This window comes from Dryobates pubescens, chromosome 36, assembly GCF_014839835.1.
Source record: "Dryobates pubescens isolate bDryPub1 chromosome 36, bDryPub1.pri, whole genome shotgun sequence".
NCBI lineage: Eukaryota > Metazoa > Chordata > Aves > Piciformes > Picidae > Dryobates > Dryobates pubescens.
Window position 1 is genome coordinate 850,406 of NC_071647.1, and position 23,430 is coordinate 873,835.

The 23,430-nt window shown below is 65.4% G+C and overlaps 1 protein-coding gene across 1 annotated transcript; it reads left to right on the forward strand.

Annotated features, from left to right (window-relative positions):
- The first annotated feature begins 3,572 nt into the window (after positions 1–3,572).
- CCR7 (C-C motif chemokine receptor 7) lies at positions 3,573–9,812 on the forward strand. The gene is made up of 3 exons (XM_054176760.1): positions 3,573–3,637; positions 7,327–7,376; positions 8,731–9,812. The coding sequence occupies exons 1-3, from the start codon at positions 3,628–3,630 to the stop codon at positions 9,796–9,798; spliced, it is 1,128 nt and encodes a 375-aa protein (XP_054032735.1). The 5' UTR covers positions 3,573–3,627; the 3' UTR covers positions 9,799–9,812.
- The last annotated feature ends 13,618 nt before the right edge of the window (positions 9,813–23,430 follow it).

Genomic DNA, 23,430 nt, shown 5'->3' on the forward strand with positions numbered 1-23,430 from the left:
CACAGCTGGCTCTGCCCAGCCCGGCCCTGGCGCAGCTGGCTCTGCCCGGCCCCGGCCCTGGCGCTGTTGGCTCTGCCCAGCCCCGGCCCTGGCACGGTTGGCTCTGCCCGGCCCCGGCCCTGGCGCTGTTGGCTCTGCCCGGCCCCGGCCCTGGCACGGTTGGCTCTGCCCAGCCCCGGCCCTGGCGCTGTTGGCTCTGCCCAGCCCCGGCCCTGGCGCTGTTGGCTCTGCCCGGCCCCGGCCCTGGCGCGGTTGGCTCTGCCCGGCCCCGGCCCTGGCGCTGTTGGCTCTGCCCGGCCCCGGCCCTGGCACGGTTGGCTCTGCCCGGCCCCGGCCCTGGCGCGGTTGGCTCTGCCCTGCCCCGGCCCCGGCCCTGGCACAGCTGGCTCTGCCCTGCCCCGGCCCTGGCACGGTTGGCTCTGCCCCGGGCAGCCCCTCAGACCTTGCCTCATCTCTGGCTGCTGCTGCCCCGGCGGAGCTGGCAGCTCTGAATCCTGAACCGAATGCTCTGCTCCCTGCCTTTGGAGCCCTCCAGAGCTGTGCCAGGGGTGGGCAGAGCCCTGCCAGGGGGCTCTGTGCTGACCACCAAGTGGCCACCAGCTCCCAGGCCGTGGGCTTGGGCCAGGAGCCCTTTCTGTGCCTGGGCTCTGCAGCTGTTTTGTTCTCAGCTCCCTCCTTTGACACTTCTTTGTTTTCCCCTCCCCGAGGCTGCCTTTGAAGTGGTTTTGCAGTGCTGGGGCTGGAGCCTTATTTTGCTAGCAGCCAGCAGGTAGAGCCTGGCTGCTGGCCCAGGCAGCTCTCATCTCTGTAAACAGCCACTTTCAAGTTGCCTTTTTTCCACTCAATTCTGTGAAAAAGGTAAGAGAGAACAAAACCACAGCAGAAGCTCTCTGAGTGCTGGCACCAGAGGGGGGCCGAGGGGGGAAGCCCAAGCCCAAGCAGGCAGGGGGCCAGGACGGCAGAGGCAGAGGACTCAGAGCAGCTCTCCCTGCTGTGGGGCTCAGGCCAGGCTGGAGAGGGGCAGCTCTGGCAGCCAGGGCCGGGGGAGCTCCTCCTGCAGGCTGCACCCCCTGCACCATTCCCTGCCTCTGGCTCAAGGCTGCAGGGCCCTGCACCCTCTGGCAGGCTGGGTGCTGGCTGTGGGCAGCAGAACCTTCAGCCCCCAGCCCCTTCCAGGAGACACAAACTTCTCCTTGCTCACCAGTGAGTGCTGGCCTGGAGGCCCTTCCCCAGGGAAGGCTTCCAGACCCTCTGTGGCCATGGCCAGGGGCCACAGCCCCTCCCCCAGCACAGGTCCTGCACCCTCCCAGGAGCTTTGTGCTTCCCATTTCTCCTCTCCTTTCCCCACTCCGGGCTGCCCGCTGGGGCTCAGGCCAGAGAGGATTCCTTTGCTCCTCACAGCCCCAGGTATGGAACTGGAGAGACCTCTGAGCTCCCCCAGCCCTGCCAAGGCTGGGGCTGAGCCCTGGCCCCCAGCACCACAGCTCTGCCTCTCTGGAACCCCTCCAGGGCTGGGGCTTCAGCCCCCCCCGGGCAGCCCGAAGGAGCTGGCAGTGTGGGCAGCAGATCTTGTGGGCAGCCCCGAGCCAGGGCACAGTGGCAGCAGCAGCAGCATGCAGTCAGTGGCTGCCCCCTGCCCCTCCTGGTGGCACAGGGGCTGCCCCCTGCCAGCCCAGCCTCTCCCCACCGCTGTCCCTGGCTCCCCTCTGCTGGCACAGCTCAGCACCAGGCTGAGGAAGCTGCCTCAGAGCCCAGCAGGTGCCAGGCTGCCCAGGCTGCAGCCAGCACTGGGCAGGAGGGCACCAGGGGGGCTGTGGCAGAGGGGTGAAGGACCCAACTGCCCTGCCCTGGCTACCAAGGGGCCAAAGTGGGCAACTGCAGGTGGCTGCTGGGAGCCTGCACTGATTGCTTCCTCCCCTGGCAGGATAAGGATCTCAACAACCTCAGGGTGAGATCACAATCAGGAGGCTCTGCACAGGGCATCCCCTCCAGGCCTCCTGGGGGAGGATCCCAGCTCAGTCCCCTCTGAAGGTCAGGAATTTACTCTCAGTTTCACTTCTGCTCTGCTGCTGCCTTGAGGAGCAGCTGGGGCAGACCTCCCCCCGCGCAAACCCTGGGCCCTGCACCCCCCCAGTGCCAGCTCAGAGCTGGGGCAGCTGTGGGCAGGAGGCAAAGCAGGGCTGGGAGATCCCCAGCACCGCAGGCCCTCGCTGCTGGGCAGGGGAAGGCAGCTGAGGGGACGTCAGAGGCCCTCCTGACGCCAGGGAGACGTCAGTGGGAAGTGGGCACTGGGCACAGGTCCCCCTGAGCTGCCCACTTCTGCCCCGGGGGCTCTGGCTTCCTGCAGCCCAGGACAAACCTCCCCTGCTGCTTTGGCTCCTCCAAGGAGCTGGGCTGAGAGCAGAGGTGGAGCTGGGCTGAGAGCAGAGATGGAGCTGGGCTGAGAGCAGAGGTGGAGCTGGGCTGAGAGCAGAGGTGGAGCTGGGCTGAGAGCAGAGGTGGAGCTGGGCTGAGAGCAGAGGTGGAGCTGGGCTGAGAGCAGAGGTGGAGCTGGCATCTGCTCAGGGCTGCTGTGGCAGGGGCCAGAGGAGGAGGGGGCTGCCCCCAGCCTCTGCCCCCGGCCCTGGCAGCAGTGAGTGCAGGGCACACCGGGCTGCTGGTGCCAGTCCCTGCACCTCCCCCCTCCCCCTGCAGCCCCGGAGCTGCCTTCAGAGGCTTCACCCCCACCCCTCCCGGGTGCTCTGCCTGTACCTGAGCAAGGCTTTGATCTCCAGACCTCCTCGGGGGAGGAAGTGGTGAGGGCACAAAGCTCTCGAGGCTGGGGGGGACCTGGGGAAGTGATGAACAAAGGAAATCAGAGCAGTGAAGAGCTGAGAGCTGTGCCCTGCCCCTGCCCACCCAGAGAGGGCAAACGTGGGTGCTGGGCAGCCAGGGGGGTGCTGGGTGCTGAGGGAGGAGCAGGCACCTCCTGTGGAGCCATCCTGACCCCCTCCCGGCCCCAGCAAGGCCTCCTGAGGAGGTGGTGAAGTGGCAGCTGGGCTGGCATGGAGTCTGAGGGGGGCCTGGGGGCTCTGGGGGGCTCTTAGCCGAGCTTCTGAGCCCACCCTTGGCTTGAGCTGGAGAGGGGCTTCAGGTGGCAGCAGCTGGTGCTGGAGTGCTGCAGACTGGCACCCCTCCTGTGGCAGCTGAGGGGCTGGGGGAGCAGTGGGGACCCTCCCTGCTGCCCTGGGGGCTGGTGGGTGAAGGAGAGAAGCCTCTCCCTGCCCCCCGTGCCCTCTGCTCCTGAGGTGCCAGGGCAAAAGCAGAACTCAGAACTCACTTCCCTTGCCTGGCTCCGGGTGCCAAGGGCCCTGCAGCCCCGGGCCGAGTGTCTGGAGGCAGCATGGCACAGCAGCACCTCCCTGCCTCGCCGGCAGCCCCGGGGGGAGGAGGAGGAGGAGGAGGAGGAGGAGGAGGGTCCACCAAATGTCAGCCACAGCGGGGCGGGTCCTGAGCGCCGGGCAGAGGCGCAGGAAGTATTAAAGAGAGGTCCCCGAGGAGGGTCCCTGGCAGAGCTGCGGAGCGCTGAGGCCGTGCCGGGGCTGCAGGATGTTCACCTTCTGACTGCTCGGCCTCGGAAGCAGCACCATGGACGGCGGTGAGTCCCTGCCCTGCTCCATCACTCAGTGCCCAGCTTGTGCCCAGCCTGCTGCCCGCGGGCACAGGGATGGAGCAGAGCAAAGCCTGGACAATTCCTCCACCCTCCTCCTGGTTCACTGCTAAGGAAAAGGCAAATTCCTCCTTTGCAGCTCAGGAAAACCTCAAAATCACTTCAGGACCACTCAAAATACAACCCCAAAAGCCAACCCCAGGCTTGGAGGCAGCTCCAAGAGGCTGCTCAGTGCCAGAGCAAAGGAGCTCTGCTGGGACCCTTCCCTCCATGTGCTTGATGGAAGAGGGCAGGAGGGGCTGAGGGCCCTGGGGGCCAGGCTGGGCTGAGGGCCCTGGGGGCCAGCCTGGCTGATCCCACTGCTGCCAGGGTCCCTCCCAAACTGTGCCCAGCAGCAACCATCTGCAGAGCAGCAGCTCAGCCCTGCTGCACAACTGCCCAGAGCTGGCCAGCCCCAGCTGGGGCACTGCTGGAGGGCTGTGCCCCCTCAGGCTGCTGCCCCTCTCCTTCTCTGAGCAAATGGAGCTGCAGAAGAACCTCCCAGAGCTGCTCCTCTTCTGCCTCAGCCCCCAGAGGAGTCCTGGTCCAGACAGGGACTTCTCAGCCCCCCAGGGAGTCCTCCTGCAGGCTCTGCAGGGGTCTCTGGGTTGGGCAGGGGCAGGTTCCACACCTGGGCAGCCAGGGCTGAAGGGGAGCTCCAGGTCTGCCAGGCCCTGGGGGAGCCTGGGGGCTGCAGGAGGCTGGAGGTGCCCTGGGCCCCAGCAGGCAGGGGCAGGTTGGAAGCAGCTCTGGAGGACTCCAGAGTGAATTTCCCTCTCTCTGCTCACCTTGCCTCCTCAGTCACCCTTTCCTACCAGGGCTGTGGCAGCCTGAGGAGCCCTTGGCACCAGGGCACGGGCTGGTGTCCCAGGGCTGCTGGCATCTGTCCTCTGCCAGCTGTGAGCAGAGGGCAAAGGGGGCAGAAGGAGGCACTGAGCTGGCAGCTGCCAGCAGCTGTGGCATCGTCTGAGCTGTGAGGGTCTCCAGACCCCCCAGGGCTTTGCCCAAAAGCTGACAGAAACCACTTCAGAGATAGAAAGGGCATCTCCCTGCCCACCTGTGCCACCCTGCTGGGGCTGAGGCTTGTGCTGGGCAGCGCTGGCAGAGAGCAGGAGACCCTCTGACCACAAGGGCTGAGCCACAGCAGCTTGGCCTGGCCCTGCCCATAACCCCTGGAGCACTCCTGGAGCATCCCTGGCTCTGGCTCCTCCCTGGAGCATCCCTGGAGCATCCCTGGCTCTGGCTCCTCCCTGGAGCATCCCTGGAGCACTCCTGGCTCCTGCTGCTCCCTGGAGCATCCTTGGAGCACTCCTGGCTCCTGCTCCTCCCTGGAGCATCCCTGGAGCACTCCTGGCTCCTGCTCCTCCCTGGAGCATCCCTGGAGCATCCCTGGCTCCTGCTCCTCCCTGGAGCATCCCTGGCTCCTGCTGCTCCCTGGAGCATCCCTGGAACATCCCTGGCTCTGGCTCCTCCCTGGAGCATCCCTGGAGCATCCCTGGCTCTGGCTCCTCCCTGGAGCATCCCTGGAGCATCCCTGGCTCCTGCTGCTCCCTGGAGCACTCCTGGCCCTGGTTCCCCCTCTGATGCCTTCAGCAGAGGTCAGCAGTGGCTGCCCCACACCAGCCCCCCTCGGGCAGGAGCTGCCCCCCCTGCCCAGCCCCCTGCCCTCTCCCCTCCCCACGGAGCCATCCTCCTCCCACCCTCTGCCAGGCGCTGCGGGGCAGAAGCCTTCGGTGCCCACCGGCAGCGGAGCAGCAGCTGCAGGGCAGAGGCTGCTGTGGGGCTCTCTGCCTGCTGTGGGGCTCTCTGCCTGCTGTGGGGCTCTCTGCCTGCTGTGGGGCTCTCTGCCTGCTGTGGGGCTCTCTGCCTGCTCTGACTCAGCGGCCCTGGGGCTTTTGTTGGGAGGTTTCTGCTCTCTCTGGGGCACCCCGGGGATTTTTCTGGGCTTTGGGGTTTTTTGCTTCATACTTTGAGGAACAAACCCTCAGGAAAATACCCACAGCAGAGAGCTGCCCCGGGGGGGGGGCAACAGAAAGCAAAGCTCCCTCTGAGTGCCTTTGAGCACCCCAGGGCACCCCCCTGCAGCTCCTCTGCTTCTGCTGCCTCTGTGGCCACCCCTCCCCCCCAAAAAAAAGAGCACTGGAGGGGGCTGTGAGCCTCCCCCAGGCTGAAAGTGGTGATGCTGGGACAGGACTGAGTCACCCAGCAGAGGCAGTGGGGCCAGGAGCCTGAGAGGCCTCTCTGAAGGGGAGAGGGGAGGCAGGAAGAGTGGGGGAGCAATGGGGGGGGGGGGGGGGGGAGCAAGGGACTCTGAGCTGCTGCCATCTGACAGCAGAAACAGCAACCCAGGGAGGGCAGGGAGCTGGGCAGCCCTGCAGGGCAAAGCTGCTGGAGGGTTCCAGGAGCCTCAGCTGCAGCTCCCTGGAGAGCAAAAGGAACATTTTGGGGTTTTTTTCATGCTAAGTAAGAAAAGGCAGAGAGCAGGAGCCCAGCCTGGGCTGCAGGCCTGCAGGTGCCACAGGGGAGAAGGTTTGGTGGTTAGGAGGTGATGGCTCTGGAGCAGCACCAGCACCACAGCCCTTGGGGAGCCCCATGCCAGCTGAGCCAGGCTGGCAGCACCGTGCCCAGGCAGGGGGTGCAGGGTGGTGCCTCTGGGGCCACTTCTCTGCCTCCTTCCCAAGCAGCCTCTGGGGACAGCTGCAGGGACCACGAGGAGCAGCAGCAGGCACAGGCTGCAGGGGACCCCTGCCTGCCAGGCTGCCACACAGGAGGCCAGCCCCAGGAGGCAGAGCAGGACTCAGCAGCTTCACAGACAGGTCCTGAGGGCAAAGCCCCACGGGAAGCAGGCAGCTGGAAGCCCCAAGGCCTCTCCTGCCCCTTCCCCAGCCTCACCCAGAGCCCCTGCAGCAGGCACCAGCAGGGCAGGCAGAGGCTGTGGGTGGGGAAGGAGCCCAGGAGGAGCAGCAAGAGGCCCAGGACAGCTCTGGCAGCTACCCCCCAGGAAGAACACTGCCAGCTGCCAGCTCACCTTCTGCTCTGACCAACTCTGGCCCCACTGCCTGAGGCAGGGGCTGGCAGGGCTTTAAATAGAGCAGAGGGAAAGCTTTCACTGCCCCCTGAGCCCCTGCTAACCACAGCAGGAAGAGCTGCTGGCCCCAGCTTGCTCTCCCCAGCAGCACCTCTGCCTCTGCACTGCCTCTCTCCTCCTGCAGCTCCACATCCCAGGGCAGCAGAAGTCAGCTCTGGCATTCAGAGACCAGCAATAAATCTCAGCCAGCCCCAGCCCCAGCCCCGTCCCTCCTGCTGGCAGCTTCCCTGTGCTGCAGGCAGGGAGCAGCTGGCTCAGCCCTGCTCACAGCTGGAGGGCTGCAGTGGGCTGCCTGCCTTCCCCCCTCCCAGCACACAGCAGGGCCCAGGACAGGGGCTCCTGAAGCACCAAATGAAGGCAGGAGGTGCAGGGAGTGACCTGTCCTCAGCCTTTGGAGCTGAAGCTGGAGGGGGCTGAGGCTGCTCTGTGCCCCTGTGAGCATCTGGGGCAGGCCTGAGCTCAGGTGGCTGTGGGAGCTCTGCAGGGCTGAGGATGTCAGGGGCAGGAAGCCCCCAGCCCAGCCTCTAACTGCTGTCTCCCTCTCCTGCAGGCAAGCAGCTCAAGGTCAGCTTTGTCTTCAGCCTTCCTCTGATCTTCCAGGTAAGAGGCTCCAAAGCAGCCCTGCTGAAACCCAGCTGGGGGGCAGAGAGAGAGCCTGGTGACTCTGACAGGCCAAGAGCAGCCCCCCCAGAGCTCTGGGGCACCCAGGAGGTTCCACCTCAACAGGAGGAGAGACTTCCTCGGTGGGAGGGTGGCAGAGCCCTGGAGCAGGCTGCCCAGGGAGGCTGTGCAGAGCTTCCAGCCCCCCCTGGATGTGTTCCTGGGTGACCTGCCCCTGCTGACCCTGCCCTGGCAGTGGGCTCGGACTGGATGCTCCCCAGAGGTCCTTTCCAACCCCAACCATTCTGTGACTCCATGACCTGCCCCTGCCCCAAGCACAGAGCAGCCCTGGGCACCCCACAGCCCCCAGAGGCTCAGCAGCGTGGGGAGAGCTTTGCAGCCTCTTTCCCTTCCCTTTCACTGCTGGTGGCGTGGCCCAGAGCAGGCAGGATGTGGCGAGAGCCAAGGTGCAGAGCTGGAGATGCCAGCAGATAACTGGAGAGGTACCCAGGGGAGACCTTTGATCTGCCAGCCCGGGGAGGAGCTGCAGGGCAGGCAGGGCACGACGGCGGCGCCTGCCCCTGCCCCGCGGGTGTGGGAAGATGAAAGGAGAGCAATCGGAGAAGGATCAGAGCGCGATCAGAGCCTGCTCCAGGGGCAGGGGTCCGGAGCAGGCAGCGGCGGCGAGGCCACGACGGCTCCCAACGGCTCCCTGGCCACATCCTCCCGCGCCAGCTCCTCCCCAGCTCCCGCTGCTCACTTGCTGTGTGGTCCCTGACGCCCCCCGAGGGCAGCCCCAGCTGCGAGCCTCTGCTCTGGCTGAGCACAAAACGTTCCCACGGAATTCCCGTCCTGAGCCCCACCAGAGCCCCCCGGCCCTCACCCACTCGTGGGCAGCTCTGGTGGGGATGTTGGCTCCAGCTGAGGCTTGGGAACCCCCTGGGGCTCCTGCATGGCTGCCACCTCCTCCCTGCTGCTCCCCAGCACATCCCAGCTCTGCTTCTGCGTGACCTGGGACAGACTCTGAGGTCCTGCTCCTGCAGGGGGTTGGACTCCATGAGCTCTTCGGGTCCCTTCCAGCCCCTGGCACCCTCTGCTCTCCAGAGGTCCCTTCCAGCCCCTGACCTCCTCTGCTCTCCAGAGGTCCCCCCCAGCCCCTGACCCCCTCTGCCCTGTGCTCTCCAGAGGTCCCCTCCAGCCCCTGACCTCCTCTGCCCTGTGCTCTCCAGAGGTCCCCCCCAGCCCCTGACCTCCTCTGATCTCCAGAGGTCCCCTCCAGCCCCTGACCTCCTCTGCTCTCCAGAGGTCCCCCCCAGCCCCTGACCCCTCTGCCCTGTGCTCTCCCCTGTCCCAGCTCTGCCTCGGGGACAACGTCACCGACGACTACGACTCCAACGCCACCATCGACTACAGCCTGTTCGAGAGCCCCTGCGAGAAGCAGGAGGTGAGGACCTTCCGCGCCGCCTTCCTCCCGGCCATGTACTCCCTCATCTGCCTCACAGGGCTGCTGGGCAACGGCCTGGTGGTGCTCACCTACGTCTACTTCAAGAGGCTGAAGACCATGACGGACATCTACCTGCTGAACCTGGCGCTGGCGGACGTCCTCTTCCTGCTGACGCTGCCCTTCTGGGCCAGCAGCGCGGCCCTGCCCTGGCTCTTCGGGGAGCTCACCTGCAAGCTGCTCTACTGCCTCTGCAGGCTGAGCTTCTTCAGCGGGATGCTGCTGCTGCTCTCCATCAGCATCGACAGGTACTTCGCCATCGTGCAGGCGGCCTCGGCGCTCCGCCTGCGCCCCCGCATGGCCTCCGCCAGCAGAGCCTCCTGCGTCCTCATCTGGCTGCTGGCCTTCGGCCTCTCCACCCCCGAGCTGGCGCACAGCGGCCTCAGCTTCTCGGGGCCGCTGGCCCCGCGCTGCTCCCTGCTGGCCAGCGACCCGCAGGCCTTCAGCACCGGCGTCAAGGTGTCCCAGATGGTCTTCGGCTTCCTGCTGCCCCTGCTGGTGATGTCCTTCTGCTACCTGGTGGTGGTCAGGACCCTGCTGCAGGCTCGCAGCTTCGAGAAGAACAAAGCCATCAAGGTCATCATCGCCGTGGTCGTCGCCTTCGTGGTCTTCCAGCTGCCCTACAACGGCGTCCTGCTGGCCAAGACCATCTCAGCCTTCAACCACACCAGGTCCTGCGAGGAGAGCAAGCAGCTGGACGTGGCAGACGACGTCACCTACACCCTGGCCTGCCTCAGGTGCTGCCTCAACCCCTTCCTCTACGCCTTCATCGGCGTCAAGTTCCGCCACGACCTCTTCAGGCTGCTGAAGGAGCTGGGGTGCCTCAGCCCGCAGCGCCTCTGGCAGCTCACCGCCTGCAGGGACGCCAAGAGGTTCTCCTCTGCCATGGAGACGGAGACCACCACCACCTTCTCCCCCTGAGCCCGGCCGCGGGCAGGCTCCGGCCGAGCTGGACAGCTCCTCCGCTCCGAGCGGCTGCCGGAGGGAGAGCTCCCAGCCCCGCAGGGCCAGCGGCCGCCAGGAGCACCCAGAGCGCTGTGACCGCTGCTGCCTGGCTGCAGCGAGGCTCCGACTGGCGGCGAGAGGGCACCGGGGAGCCCGGAGCCTCTCGAGCCCATCCCCCCCTTGACTTCAGCCTCCCCTTTCCCAGTGAGACCTGCTCCAGGCAGCACTGCCCCCGCAAGCAACAGGGCCCAGGAGAAGAGCTCCGAGCTGCTCCTCCAGGAGCATCACCCTTGCTCTGGGTGCTGCTCTGGACAAAGCCTCCCTGCTGCTCTCCCACACCCACAGAAGTGCTGCCCCTGATCCACTCTTCAGGACGAACCAGCAGCAGCCTCAGGCTCCAGGGTGAGGCCAGCTCACAAGGGCAGCAGTGAAGGATCCCAGCACAGAGCCTCTCTGCTCTGCAGAGGCTGCCCAGGGACGTGGTGGAGGTCCCACACCTGGAGCTGTGGCCCTGGGCAGCCTGCTCTGGTTGGAGCTGTCCCTGCTGCCCGCAGGGGGCTTGGACAAGATGCCCTTGGAGGGTCCCTTCCAGCCTGATGCAGTCTGTGCCTCCCCCAAGCCAGCCACCAATGTCCTTTGCAAGTCTCCCAGAGCTCAGCCTTGGACTCAAAGAGGAAGGAAGCTCAAAGCAGACCCAGAGGACACCAAAGCTGCTGAGTGCCAGAGCTGGGCCCATGGCAGCTTTCCCCACACTGCTGATGCCTCTCAGGGCTTCTCCCGAGAAGAGAAAGCAGAGAAAGACTTTCAGCATCCGGCCTGAGGTTCAGGCATCTGAAAGAGCCTCTGCAGACCACAACACCACAGCTCTGCACAGTGACAGCCACCAAACCAGAGCTCCCCAGACCAACAGCAGGGCTGGCTCCCCACAGCTAGCTCAGGGCACTCAGCTGCCCAAGCAGCTCCCTCACAGGGCTGCTGCCAGAGGAGCTCCCAGCTCCAGCATCCCCAGGGATGAAGCAGAGCAGAAGACCACCAGGTTCCAGCAGCCCCCCGGGGGTGGCTCTCAGCCAGGCTTGGAAAGTTCCTGAAGCCTAAGGGAAGAGAAACTCCAATTTACAGCCTGCTGGAAATCAAACCCAAGCCACCAGGGAAGCAGCCAGGGTCACACCTTGAGCCCCAGACAGCCCCAGCACAGCCCCCAGAAGCTGCCAGAGCAGGGCAGTCAGCTCCTGGGGGGGTCACCCAGGTCAGACCCAGACTCAGTTTCCAATCTCCTTTAAGAAGCCAACTGGAGAAGCCTGGCCCTGGCCATGGGGCTGCAATAAACCACATCAAGAGCTGTGGCTGCCTCCTGCCTGGGGCTGTTCCAGGCCAGGCTGGATGAGGCCCTGAGCAGCTGAGAGCTGTCCCTGGGCATGGAGGGGAGGTTGGAGCAGCTGAGCTCTGAGCTCCCTCCCACCCTGAGCCACTCTGTGATGAGCAGGAGAGGCAACCAGCACCCAGCAGGGCTCCAGGGGGGTGCAGCAAGCCCTTCTCTACCCCACGGCGGCTCAGGAGCTGTGGAGTCCTCAGCACTGCCAACAAAGGTTTGCTGCCAACCCCCTCTGCTTCCCTGCCAGTTCCTTACCCCCTGTGGATGGTTTGAAACCCCTCAGTGCCTGGAAGCTGGGGGAGGTTACCCAGGCTGGGGGCTCTGGTCTGCCCCCTCCCTGTGCCCCTGCTGGTGACTGATGTGTGGTGGGGCAGGGGAAGCTGCTCCAGGCTGGGCTGTGGGCTCTGCTGTGCCACCTGGGCAGCTGGCAGAGGGAAGTCCTTCTCCCTGGGCTGGGGCTGCACAGGTCCTGTGCAGCTGAGGAGCTTGGGAGCCCTGCTGCTGGCACACAGCAGAGCTCAGGTGCTGAGGTTCTGCAGGCAGGGGCAGCTGCCAGCCCTGGGCAGCAGGCTGCCCCCACTGGCACTGGCAGCCAGGCCCCAGCTCCTCGCTGCCGAGGCAGGGAGCGAAGCCTCCTCGTAGCCAAGCGAGGCCTGGCACTGCCACAGCTGCTCACCAGGCTCAGGTTGTAACAAGCAGGGCGGCCCCGGGCTGCCCTTCAGCGGGGCAGGGCCAGGGCTGAGCCAGCCCTGAGCTCATCCCTTCCTCACCTATGCAAATCAGCGGCCGGCAGGAACCGAAACTGCAGCTTCCCTCCCTGCAGCCCAGGTGGCCAAAGCAAGAGCAGGCAGAGGTCTGCTGTCCTCTGCTGCAGCGCCTGGGGGGCACAGAGGGCCTCTGCCCTCCCCTCGGTGTGCTGGAACCAGCACAGCCTGGCAGGTTCCTGCGGCAGCCTCCCCTCTGCATCTGGCCTGAGGGCATCACCCACCTGCAGGGCACCGCTGGGGAGGAAGGAGGTGAGAAGGCTGCCAGGGGCTCCCTGCTGCCTGCAGGGCTGGTTTCAGACCCAAACTCAGCACCAGGGGAGCAGAAACCTCCCTGGCAGGGCTGCTGCTGCGTGGAGGGGAGAGCTGCCTGATCCCCTGGCAGACGAAGACCTTTCTTCTTCGGCTGAGTTTTGGCCACACCGAGAAAGAATCTCTGCCCCCGTGCCAGGGTGGGGAAGGGGAGAAAGCAAAACAACTCTGGATGACTAAACACAGCCAACAGCCCCTGCAGCTCAGCCCCTGCAGCTCAGCCCCTGCAGCTCAGCCCCTGCAGCTCAGCCCCTGCAGCTCAGCCCCTGCAGCTCAGCCCCTGCAGCTCAGCCCCTGCAGCTCAGCCCCTGCAGCTCACCAGAGGCTTGCACAGGGCTGCTTTGGAGAGCTGAACACCTTCAGAGCTCTCTGCCTCACCTGAGGCTCCCAGGTAGCTTCAATGCTGCTGCTCAGCCCTCAGCCCCCAGCATGTGCAGAGGGGGAGAGGCAGAGACCCTCCCAGAGCTGCCCCCCCAGCAGCCATGGGCTCCCACCAGGCTCTGGGTGGCACTGCAGCAGGCCTGGCAGGGCTCAGGTGCCAGCGCTGCCCACAGCACCCAGCCTGCAGCCTGGAGGCTGTTCTGAAGCCTGCAGAGCACAACCAGCCCCAGACAAGGCCTCCACAGCACCACACACAAGCTGCAGCTCTGCCAGAGCCTGCTCCTCACCTGGGCATCCTGCCTGGGGCACTGCATGGGCTGGGGCTGCTGGATGAGAGCTGGCAATGCCAGCTGCCCCAGCACCAGGACCATGCCTGCTCCTGCACAGGAGGAGAGGCACCAGGGAGACAAAGCTCTGCCCAAGAGCTGCTGCTCTCTGGAGGAGCCTGTGGCAGGTGCCCACCCCAGAGACCTGCTCCTACAGCCAGAGGCATGCCAGGCACCACAGCCTGCCCCACAGCAGCTCACCCCTGCCCCACAGCCTGCTGCCTGGCCCTGCAGGAGGAGCAGCACCCTGGGGAGGCTGTGTGCCCAGGAGGCCTCACCCAGCTTCTGAGCCACCCCTGGGGAGCTCCATGCCTGCCCCTCACGTGCAGCACCGGAACCTGCGCTGCAGAGGCAGCTGAGCTGCAAACCTCTTTGCTGCAGCACAACCACCACAGGCTCTGCAGAACCCCAAACCCAGCCCAGGTCCTCGAGCTGCTCCCCAGGCACTGCACAGCAGCAGGCAGCCTCTGCTGCCAGCTCCTGCAGCCCAGAGAAGCCCCTGGCACCCAGTGCCTCACTCACTGCACTGCAAAACCAACCTGGCCTTGGACACCCCCAGGCAGGAGGCAGCCACAGCCTCCCTGGGCAGCCTGTGCCAGAGCCTCAGCAGCCTCACACTGAGCAGCTTCTGCCTCAGCTCCACTCTGCCCCTGCTCTGCCTCAGCTCCAAACCCTTCCCCCTGGGCCTGGCTCCAGACCCCCTCAGCAAAAGTCTCTCTGCAGCCTTCCTGCAGGATCCCTTCAGCTCCTGGCAGCAGCTCTGAGCTCCCCCTGGAGCCTTCTCCTCCCCAGGCTGCACAGCCCCAGCTCCCTCAGCCTGAGCTCCCAGCAGAGCTGCTCCAGCCCTGGGCTCATCTCTGTGGCCTCCTCTGGGCTCTCCCCAGCAGCTCTGAGCCCTTCTCCTGCTGGGGACAGCAGAGCTGGAGGCAGGACTGGAGGTGGGGTCCCAGCAGAGCAGACCTCCAAAGGTGCTGGCAGCCCCCTGGCAGCTCCCAGGCTGCAGGTGGCCTCTGCTGGTGCCTCCTGCCCTGGGTGCCAGGCACAGCCTTCTCTTTGTGGCTTTCTGCAGAAGCCAACTGAACAGAACAACAGGAGCCGGAGGCTGCCCCACCTCAGCACGCAGCTCCCACCGGAGCAGGCTGCAGCCCAGGCCTCACCCTCCCGAGCCCCAGAGGAGTAAACACAGAGCTGCATCAGCGCTGCCGGCAGGGACAGCTGCCCCACGCCCCTCGCCCACACACTGCACTGCTTGGCCGCCCAGGGCGCTGCCAGCTCCCTGCCCCTCCCCGCAGCGCAGTGCAGTGCGGCAGGGGCCGGGCAGCCTTCAGCGCAGCCTGGGCCGGTGCCTGGCGACCCTCCTGCTGCCGTCATTGCCCCCCAGGTCCAACACAGACCTGCCCCGGGGGCACCTTGAGGCCATTTGTGTCCTGGCTGGCTGCTTGTTCCTTGGGAGAGGAGACCAAGCTCCCCTCCGGCTCCAGCCTACAGCAGGGAGCTGCGGAGGGCAGTGAGGTCTCCCCCCAGCCCCCTCCCCAGGCTGCACGGCCCCGGAGCCCCCTCGGCTGCACGGCCCCAGGCCCCTCCCCAGGCCCCTCCCCAGGACCAGCCCCGCGGTGTCCCTCTCGGAGTGAGGGTCCCGGAGCTGAGCCCAGAGCCTGAGCCCAGAGCCTGAGCTCAGCACCGGCAGGGCTCTGACGTCACACACCCCCGCGCGCCCCGCCGTGACATCATCACCGCCTCCCCCCCGCCCGCACGTGCCGCTGCCCGCCGTGACGTCACGCGCAAGCCTTACGCGCGCGGCGCCCCCTGGCGGACGCCGGGAGGTGCAGTGGTGCAGGGCGCTGCAGGCAGCAGGGCTACAGCAGGAGGGAGCTGCAAACGCGCCTCGAAAGGAGCACTGAGAAGGAAAAGGGGGGCCGGGGGGGGGGGTGCGCTGTCTGTGGCTGGGGAGGTCGCACAGGGCACCTCCTGCGTGGCCTGAGCAGCGTGGTGAGAGCTGGAGCCCGCTGAGCTCCTCTGCTGCGTGGGCTGGGGGGCAGGGGTGGGTTTGAGGCAGGGCAGCTGCCTGTGTGTCAGGGCAGGGGGATCAGTGCTCCAGGGAGAGGACTGCCGAGTAAGAGCTCCTCCAGGAGTGCCTTATGCCTGAGAAAGCACAGCAGAGGGTCGCTCACCAGACCAGAAGAGGAAGCCTTGGGCCATGGTGTGTGGGAAGCTGTGAGCTGGGCTCCCCCGGGGCTGAGGGAAGCATCAGCTGGAAGAATCTCACCTGGTCGGTTGTGTGTCCATTGCCCCAGTGGGAAATGTCACAGTCCTGGAAGCGCTGCCTGCTGGCCTCCGGACCCCCCTGGAGGGAGAGAAAAAGAGAGGGAAAAGCTTTTAAACCCAGGCTGTTCCCCCTGCCCAGCTGGAGGTGGTTAGGGCAGAGATGCAGCAGCAGCAGCCAGTGAGGAGGGCAGAGCTGCCTGCAGCTTCAGCCTCCCCCTGGACTGGGTTATAGCGAGGCAGCAGCAGCTGCGCACAGCTGGGCTGGATTAGCTGCCTGTTCATTAGCTGCCTGTTCATTAGCTGCCTGTTCATTAGCTGCTTATTAAACACCAGGGGGACATTACCGGCGGCTGCAGGTGCGGAGCGCGGTGCTGCCTCTCGTTGTGCTCCGCGCTGGAGCTGCTCGGAGCCGCTACCACTGGAGGGCAACAGGAGACCACCGGATTCCGGCACCCCCGAACCTGCGGCGGGACCCGAAGCGAGCACAAAGGGGCAACGAAAGCTGCCGGCTGCTGCGGAACGGCTCTGCTGCAAAGCGCAGCCCGGCAGGGAGAGGAGGGGGCTGCAGCCTTTGAGGATCGAGCCCTGATCAGCCTTTGAGGATCGAGCCCTGATCAGCCTTTGAGGATCGAGCCCTGATCAGCCTTTGAGGTGTTTTCTTCTCTCTTGTTTCCCAGTAAAGTTTCTCTCTCTTTCTCCGGGCTGTGTCCTGCTGCTCTGGTGGGACTGGGGCAGGCTGCTGCCCTCCATGAGTTTGTTACAGGCTCTGAGAGCTCAGTTTGATGCTTGAAGGTCCTCCTGCTTCCTAGGTGGATGCTGTTACAAGCTGCTGCTGCTGCAGGGGGGCAGCTAATGCCCAGGAAGTCCAGAGAGAAGACAATCTGGGCAGCAGCTGAGGTTGAGCTCAGAGCAGCAGCTCAGTGCATCCCTGCTGCCTGCGTCCCGGCAGCGGCCGCTGAGGTGTGAGCAGCGCAGGGGGAAAGCCCAGCTGGGAAGCACAGCAGCAGAGCCTCTCCCTGCCTTTCTCTGGTCCCTGCTGAGGATCTTGAGGCCTTTCAGAAATGAGAGCTGAGCTGTGAGTGTGTCACAGAGGGACAGGAGGAAGATGCCTGGGGGCACGAGCAGAGCCTGGAGCCGGGCCTGGATTCCCAGCGCCCTGAGCTCGCTCCTGTGCCTGCTTTGCTGGCATGGAGCTGTGGCCCTCGAGTGAGCAGGGAAGTGATAAAGCAGCACTTGTGGTACTCAAATGAGTCAATCAGCACCCAGTGCCCCCTGCCCGGTGCGCTGCAAGGCCTTGGCACTTGCAGCAGCTGGCTTCCTGGCCGAGGTCCAGGAGCTGCAAGCCTGTAGGTTACCCACAGCCAGGGGCAGGAGGGGGGAGGAGGACAAGCAGGGCCTGCTCCAGAGGGGAGGCAAACAAAAGCCTCTTGTGAGTGCTGAGCAGCTCCTCTTGCTGCCTCCTCTTGCCCCATGGCACAGTTCTGGCAGGCGTGAGCAAAGCACAGGAAATCCCACCTGCAAAATACAGCTGAGAGAGGGCAGCGGGTGCCAGGCTGGTGCCACGGCCTCTGCGTGTGCCAGGCTGGTGCCACGGCCTCTGCGTGTGCCAGGCTGGTTCCACGGCCTCTGCGTGTGCCAGGCTGGTGCCACGGCCTCTGCGTGTGCCAGGCTGGTGCCACAGGTGCTGTGTGTGCCAGGCTGGTGCCACGGCCGCTGCGTGTGCCAGGCTGGTGCCACGGCCGCTGCGGGTGCCAGGCTGGTGCCACGGCCGCTGCGTGTGCCAGGCTGGTGCCACGGCTGCTGTGGGTGCCAGGCTGTCCCTGCTGCCAGCTGCAGCCCCAGCAGGGCACCACACCAGCGCTCTCCGCAGGGAGGGGCTGCTGCTCTCTGGTGCAACCAGGATGCTGCTGAAGCAGCAAGCGATACCCAAAGCGCTCCGAGGGGGTGGTGCTGAGCCCCAGATCCCTGCCCGGAGCCGCAGCTCCTCCTCGGTTACGGTTGGGTGGAGCTGTGACCCCGGGGGATGTCTGAGCGGCACAGCCCTGGAGGTGCTGCTGATCTGTTTGCTGCTGCTCCTCCTCGGGGCAGCTCCTCTGCCTCCCAGGAGATGCCGCAGCTCCATTAGAGTCCATTAGCAGCTGCTTCTCTTCTAGCCTTGAAGCGAGGTCGCTGTCGAAGGTGTTGTGGTGGCAGCCCCAGAGGTGGGAGCCTGCTCCAGCAGAGCTCCAGCTCGGAGAGGAGCTGGCTGCAGGCAGAGCAGCCCCCCAGAACCTGGCCACGGGCGGCCAGGGCTCCCTGCAGGAAGGAACCCTGGGGCCTCTCCTTCCTTTTCCTGCAGGCTTGGACAATAGCAGAGGCAAAACGAGAATCGTGGAATTGTTTTGGTTGGAAGAGACCTTCCAGATCGTGGAGCCCAGCCCCTGAGCCAGCACTGCCAGGGCACTGCTGAACCACATCGCCGAGGCTCCGAATCCGGGCAGGGAGACTCCACCACTGCCCTGGGCAGCCTGGGCCGGAGCTTGACAACCCTTGGGGGCAGGAATTGCTCCTCTTGCCCAACCTAAACCTCCCCTGGTGCCACTTGAGGCTGTTTCCTCTTGTCCTGTCCCTTGCTCCTTGGGAGAAGAGACCAACCCCAGCCTGGCACCAGCCTCCTGGCAGGGAATTGTAGAGAGCCAAGAGCAAAGCTGGAGAAGCAAACATTGCAGAGCTGTTTGGGACAGGAGTGGATGGAGCTGCACTGAGGGCTTTGGCCAGGACAAAGAATGGCACAGCCTGGGCACCTTGGGGTGACCTTGGGCAGCCTGGGGCTGGCACCTTTGCAGCAGCCAGGCTGGGGCAGAGGTGTGGAGCGGCACAAGGAGCTCTTGGCCCTGCCCTGCGGATGTGAGCAGCCTGCTGGAACTCTTAGCCTGCTGCCAGCCTGACAAGTGGCAGCAGCTGGGAGCCAGCCCCTCGCCACGCTCCAGCCACACAAACCATGGCCCCATTGTCTCTGGGTCCCCTGGAACGTGAGCCCCACAGGAGCCCACCCCAGCAGCTTGCCTGGGCTGCAGAGCAGGCACCACGCGGTGCCAGGCGGCCAAGGGGCAGGTGCCGCTCGCCAGGTGGCACTTGGTGCTCAGCCAGAGTGGCCCAAGGAGGAAAGCAGACCCTGAGAGCACAGCCTGGCTCCTCTGCCAAGCAGCTCAGGGAACAGCTGCTGTGAGTGCTTCATCCTCCCCCTCCCAGGGGCTGCTGCAGGTCCGGGTGGGTTTCAGGGAGGCCTCCCTGTGCCTGCCCTGCCCAGCTGCAGGGAGGTGGCTGCGTGCCCTCTGCGCTGCCCTGTCCCACTCACAGCCCCTGGCAGCACCCAGCGTTTCTCGCCTATCTCACCACCCTTCCCCACTGCGCCCCAGCCAAACCCGCAAGGATCAGCACAGCCGCAGCCCTCTGCTGCTGCGCCCGGCCGGGGGCCCTCGGGGCGCTGCGGCTCCGCTTCTCCCCTTCCTGTGCCGGCCCCCGGCAGCCGGAGCCGCAATTAACGGTGGGGGCTGTGCCCGGAATTGCCCTCCCTGCCCTGGCTGAGAGGGGTCTGCAGGATGCCGTTCCCCTCCCTGCCCTGGCTGAGAGGGGTCTGCAGGATGCCGTTCCCCTCCCTGCCCTGGCTGAGAGGGGTCTGCAGGATGCCATTCCCCTCCCTGCCAGCCCCTATCAGCTGCCGGCTCGGGACGGTGCTGCGAGAGCAAACAAAGCTGATTGCAGAGAGGAAAAGGCAATGTGGGCAGCGATTGTTCTCTTTGGCTTCACCTCGATAAGGGCCGCGCCGGCTCCGGGACAAAAGCTGCTTGATGGATCCCTGCCCTTGAGGTTGCAGGAGTCACATTCCTGGAACAGGGAAAATTGGCAGGAAAATTGCAGCTCAGAGGTGGGAAGGGAGAGCTGGAGGAGGTGGAAAAGGTAATGCAGTGGGCAGGGAGGACTGGAGGAGCTGGGCAGGGTGATGCAGTGGGCAGGGAGGGCTGGAGGAGCTGGACAGGGTGATGCAGTGGGCAGGGTGATGCAGTGGGCAGGGAGGGCTGGAGGAGCTGGGCAGGGTGATGCAGTGGGCAGGGTGATGCAGTGGGCAGGGTAATGCAGTGGGCAGGGTGATGCAGTGGGCAGGGTGATGCAGTGGGCAGGGAGGGCTGGAGGAGCTGGGCAGGGTGATGCAGTGGGCAGGGTGATGCAGTGGGCAGGGAGGGCCAACCAACCACTCCTGTTGCTATCCCCACAGAGCAATGCTGAGACAAACAACCTCGGCCCAGTTCCCCACAGCCCCCTCAAGCACTGCAGCTGAGGGTCCCCAAGGGCCCTGCTGGTGGAGGTGGCCTGCAGGGCCCTGCAGCAGCCCCTGGTGCTGAGCTGCAAGGTGCTGGTGTCGCTTGGCACAGGCTGAGCTCCCTCTCTGCCGGGGATGCAGGAGGCTCCGTGAGTCACTGGGTGCTTAGCTCACCGTGGGATGCTTCACACTGCCTCCGGGGTGGGTCCTGGAGCATTCTTCCAGGGAAAGTGTTGGCCCAGGACGTCTCAGCCCCTGGCAGCTGGGTGCTGCCCTCCTGCCCACGTTGGCTCCCCACGTGAGGCTTCCCCACCGCTGCCGAGCCAGGGAGGGCTGCCCGGGGCAGGAGGAGGACCCAGTCTGAGCCTTTGAGAGCAAGCTGCAGGCTGTGGGGAGCAGGGAGCTGCTCTGTGCTCTGCTCACAGCCTCCTGGAATGGTTTCCATTGGAGCTCTAAGCTCACCCAGTCCAAGCATTCTGCCCAGGCTGGGGCTAAGCCATGGTCCTCAGCACCACAGCTCTGCCTCTCAGAATCCCCTCCAGGGCTGGGGACCCAGGCACCTCCCTGGGCAGCCTGTGCCAGGCTTTGAGAAGCCTTTCAGGGAAGAAATTGCTTCTGATGTCCAACCTAAGCCTCCCCTGGGGCAACTTGAGGCCATTTCCTCTTGTCCTATCTTGTTCCTTGGGAGCAGAGACCAACCCTGGCTTGGCTCCAGCCTCCTCTCAGGGAGCTGCAGAGAGCAGTGAGCTCTCCCTCAGCCTCCTCTCCTCCAGGCTCAACACCCCCAGGCCCCTCAGCTGCCCCTCCCCAGCCCTCTTCTCCAGACCCTTCAACAGCTTCACCTTTTGCTGCCTTTAACTTCCATGGCCCCTGAGAAGCCCCCTGAGCACTCCCAGGTGGGCACCTTGGGGGGCAGTGGCTCAGTGCTGTGTGCTGAGCAACTTCTGTGCAGCATCCTCAGGGCTCTCTGGGGCAGGGACCCTCCAGGTGCCAGGCACCTCTGGGGCTTGCCCATAGCTTGCCCACACAAGGGGAGCTGCCAGGGTCACACAGCAGTGGCCAAAAAAGGGCAGGTCTCAGTGCCAGGCAGCTCCTTGAGGGCAGCTGGAGGACCCACCCTGAGCTGCCACCTCAGCTCTGCCCATGCAGGGCAGCAGCAGGGCCTCATCCTCCCCCTGACGTCAGTGGTTTTCCCCTCACTGCCTGCTGAAGCCCTCCCAGCAGCTGGCAAGTGCAGACAGATCCATGGGGCCCTGCTGCAGCCCAGCCTGGCACAGCGCAGCCCAGCCTGGCACAGCGGTTCCCTCCTGCCCAGACACAGCTGGGGGCTGGGGGCACCCCGGGCAGCCCCCACTGCCTCCCCCGGCCCTGCTCGTGGCTCCTGCTGCCTCTCCTGGGCATGACGTGGCTGCCAGGGAGGCTCAGGCACCCTGGCTGTGGAAATGCCAACCTCGGGCCTGGCAAACAGAGAGCCCTTTCTGGGCAGAGGAGCTGATTCAGATCCCCTGGGGGGATCAGAGGGCTCTGAGTCAGTGCTGGTGCTCAGCACAAAGGGTGACTCAGCTGGCCAGGAGGGCTCTGCAGCACCCACCTGGCACTCAGAGGAGCACCAGGGCTTGGCAGAGGTGTGAAGGGCTGTGCCCAGCAGCAGTCTGCCCCCAGTCCTCTGCACTGGGCACCACACACCCCCAGGGGTGCTGTGGAACCCTCAGGCAGTGCCCACATGCCCCACACCAACAGGAGGGGCTCGGGGGGGGGTGCAGGTGGCAGCAGCACTGATAACAAAGAAATCGTTGGGAAGGTTGCAAAGTGCCAGGCAGGAGGGCAGAGGAAGGAGCTCCTGGGTGGCATTTCCTGATGCCAGTCGGGCACTTCAAAGCATCCCTTGGCACCAGCACAGCGGGCAGCAGGATGGGCACTTCCCCTGGCAGAGGGCACTTCCCCTGGCAGAGGGCATTTCAGGGCTGCAGCCTCTGGGGCTGGGCACTCTGCAGCCTCTGGGGCTGGGCACTCTGCAGCCTCTGGGGCTGGGCACTCTGCTCCCTGGACTGTGGGCAGGGTGTGGGCACACCTGGGGCTTTTGTTAGCCCAGCTGGAGCAGCCTGGGAAGCCAGAGCTGCCCTTTGGCCAGACGAGCTGGGGGGCATTGGGTTCCCTGGGCACTGGACTGAGCCAATCTCACTCCATGCTGCAGCACCTTTGGCACCCAGGGCAGTGGCAGAGGGACACTTTGTCACCTCATAAACTGCTCCTCCCAGCTCTGCTGCTGCCATCTGTGCCAGGGAGCAACAGGAGAGCAGCAGAAAGGAGCCAGGATTCCAGTGCCCGGCTGGGCAGCCGTTGGCTGCTTTGTGTCTCCTCTCCATTCCCTCTCCCCAGCCTAGCTGTGAGGAGTGAGGCTGAGGCATGGTCCCAGCTGGAGCAGGTTTGGGCTCCTGTGACCCACCTGGGGCTGCAGGGGCACAGCTCAGCCCTGGCCCTTGGCAGCTGTAGCAAATCCTCAGCAGTTCCCTTGCTCTGCACCAGCCAAAATCCATCCCCCTGAGCAGCTCCCTGCCCTCAGCCATCCTGTGCCAGCCTGCTCTGGAGGCAGCCTGGGCTCTTGCCAGCTCTGGGCTGGAGCCTGGAGCCTGGATCTTCCCTTTTGCTCACACCTGGCCTAAGCAGGGCTGCACCCCATGCCCGTGGGGCGGTGAGGAGGCTCAGCCCAGGTGGGAGGGACTGGGCTCCCGTTAAAGCCAGGCTCCCAGGGGACTGAGTCCCAGCACAGACTCAGCCTTGTGCTGGTTTGAGGAGCTGAAGGTGCTGTGGGAGGTGCTGCAGCAGGAGCAGCCTGCAGGAGAGGGGACGAGCAGCAGCAGCACAGGTACCCCCCAGGGGCCATCTCTGCCTCTTCCACACCTCCTTTCCCTCCTTCAATCCTCTGTGCCGATGTGGTTTGGAGTTTGTATCGGTTCCTCTCTTCCATCACTTCTCCTTCCCCCTCTGCTGCTTCTTGTGCCTCGGGAGAGCTCTGCTGCAGGGCTCTCCGGGCAGCCCAGACGTGGCTGCTGCTGAGCAAGGCTGCTGCTGGCTGGCAGAGGCCACAAAGGGCTTGTCCGGGGTGGGGGAGGGCTTAGGAGTGTGCTCCCTGCCGGGGCTGAGCGTCGGGACCTTCCTCAGGAGCTCCTGGGGTTTGTTTTGTTAGCAATCATCTCCCTCCCTCACCCAGACCTGGGAGCCTGGTTGTGACTTCCCCTCAGCCCCCCCTGTGTGTGCCCCCCTAGCCCAACTGTGTGCCCCCAGCCCTGCAGCCAAGGCTGCACTGAAGTGCTGAGAGTTGAAGGCAGTGCAAATGCCACATGGGGGCAAGAAGTGTGGCTGTGCTGGGGGCAGTGGCTGGGCTGGGGGCAGTGGCTGGGCTGGGGGCAGTGGCTGGGCTGGGGGCAGTGGCTGGGCTGGGGGCAGTGGCTGGGCTGGGGGCAGTGGCTGTGCTGGGGGCAGTGGCTGGGCTGGGGGCAGTGGCTGGGCTGGGGGCAGTGGCTGGGCTGGGGGCAGTGGCTGGTGGAGAGCTCAGCAGCAGGGCCAGCTGGGGCTGTGCTGCCCTGCTGCTTGCTTAGGCTGCTGGCAGCCAGCAAGGGCAGAGCCTCGTGGCTCAGGGCAGCACCAGGAGGTGAAGCCTGGCCCTGGGGTTCCATCCCCGAGTGAGAGCAGAGCATCAGGGGATGGTGGTGTGGGTGCTGTGCTGCAGCCCCTGTACTGGAGGAGTACTGCAGGCCCCCTGCCCATGGAGGCAGATGGACTGGCAGGAAGAAAGAGGTCTGAGGAGGGGAGGAGGAGTATCTGCTCCCACCTCCTGCTGTTTGTCCCTTGGAGCCTGATTTGCTGCTCCAGAGGGTTTCAAGCCCT

Excerpts from the sequence above, each read along its gene's own strand:
- CCR7 (XM_054176760.1), top strand. Across the intron at positions 7,377-8,730 it reads GCCTTCCTCTGATCTTCCAG|CTCTGCCTCGGGGACAACGT; the intron begins GTAAGAGGCTCC and ends CCCCTGTCCCAG.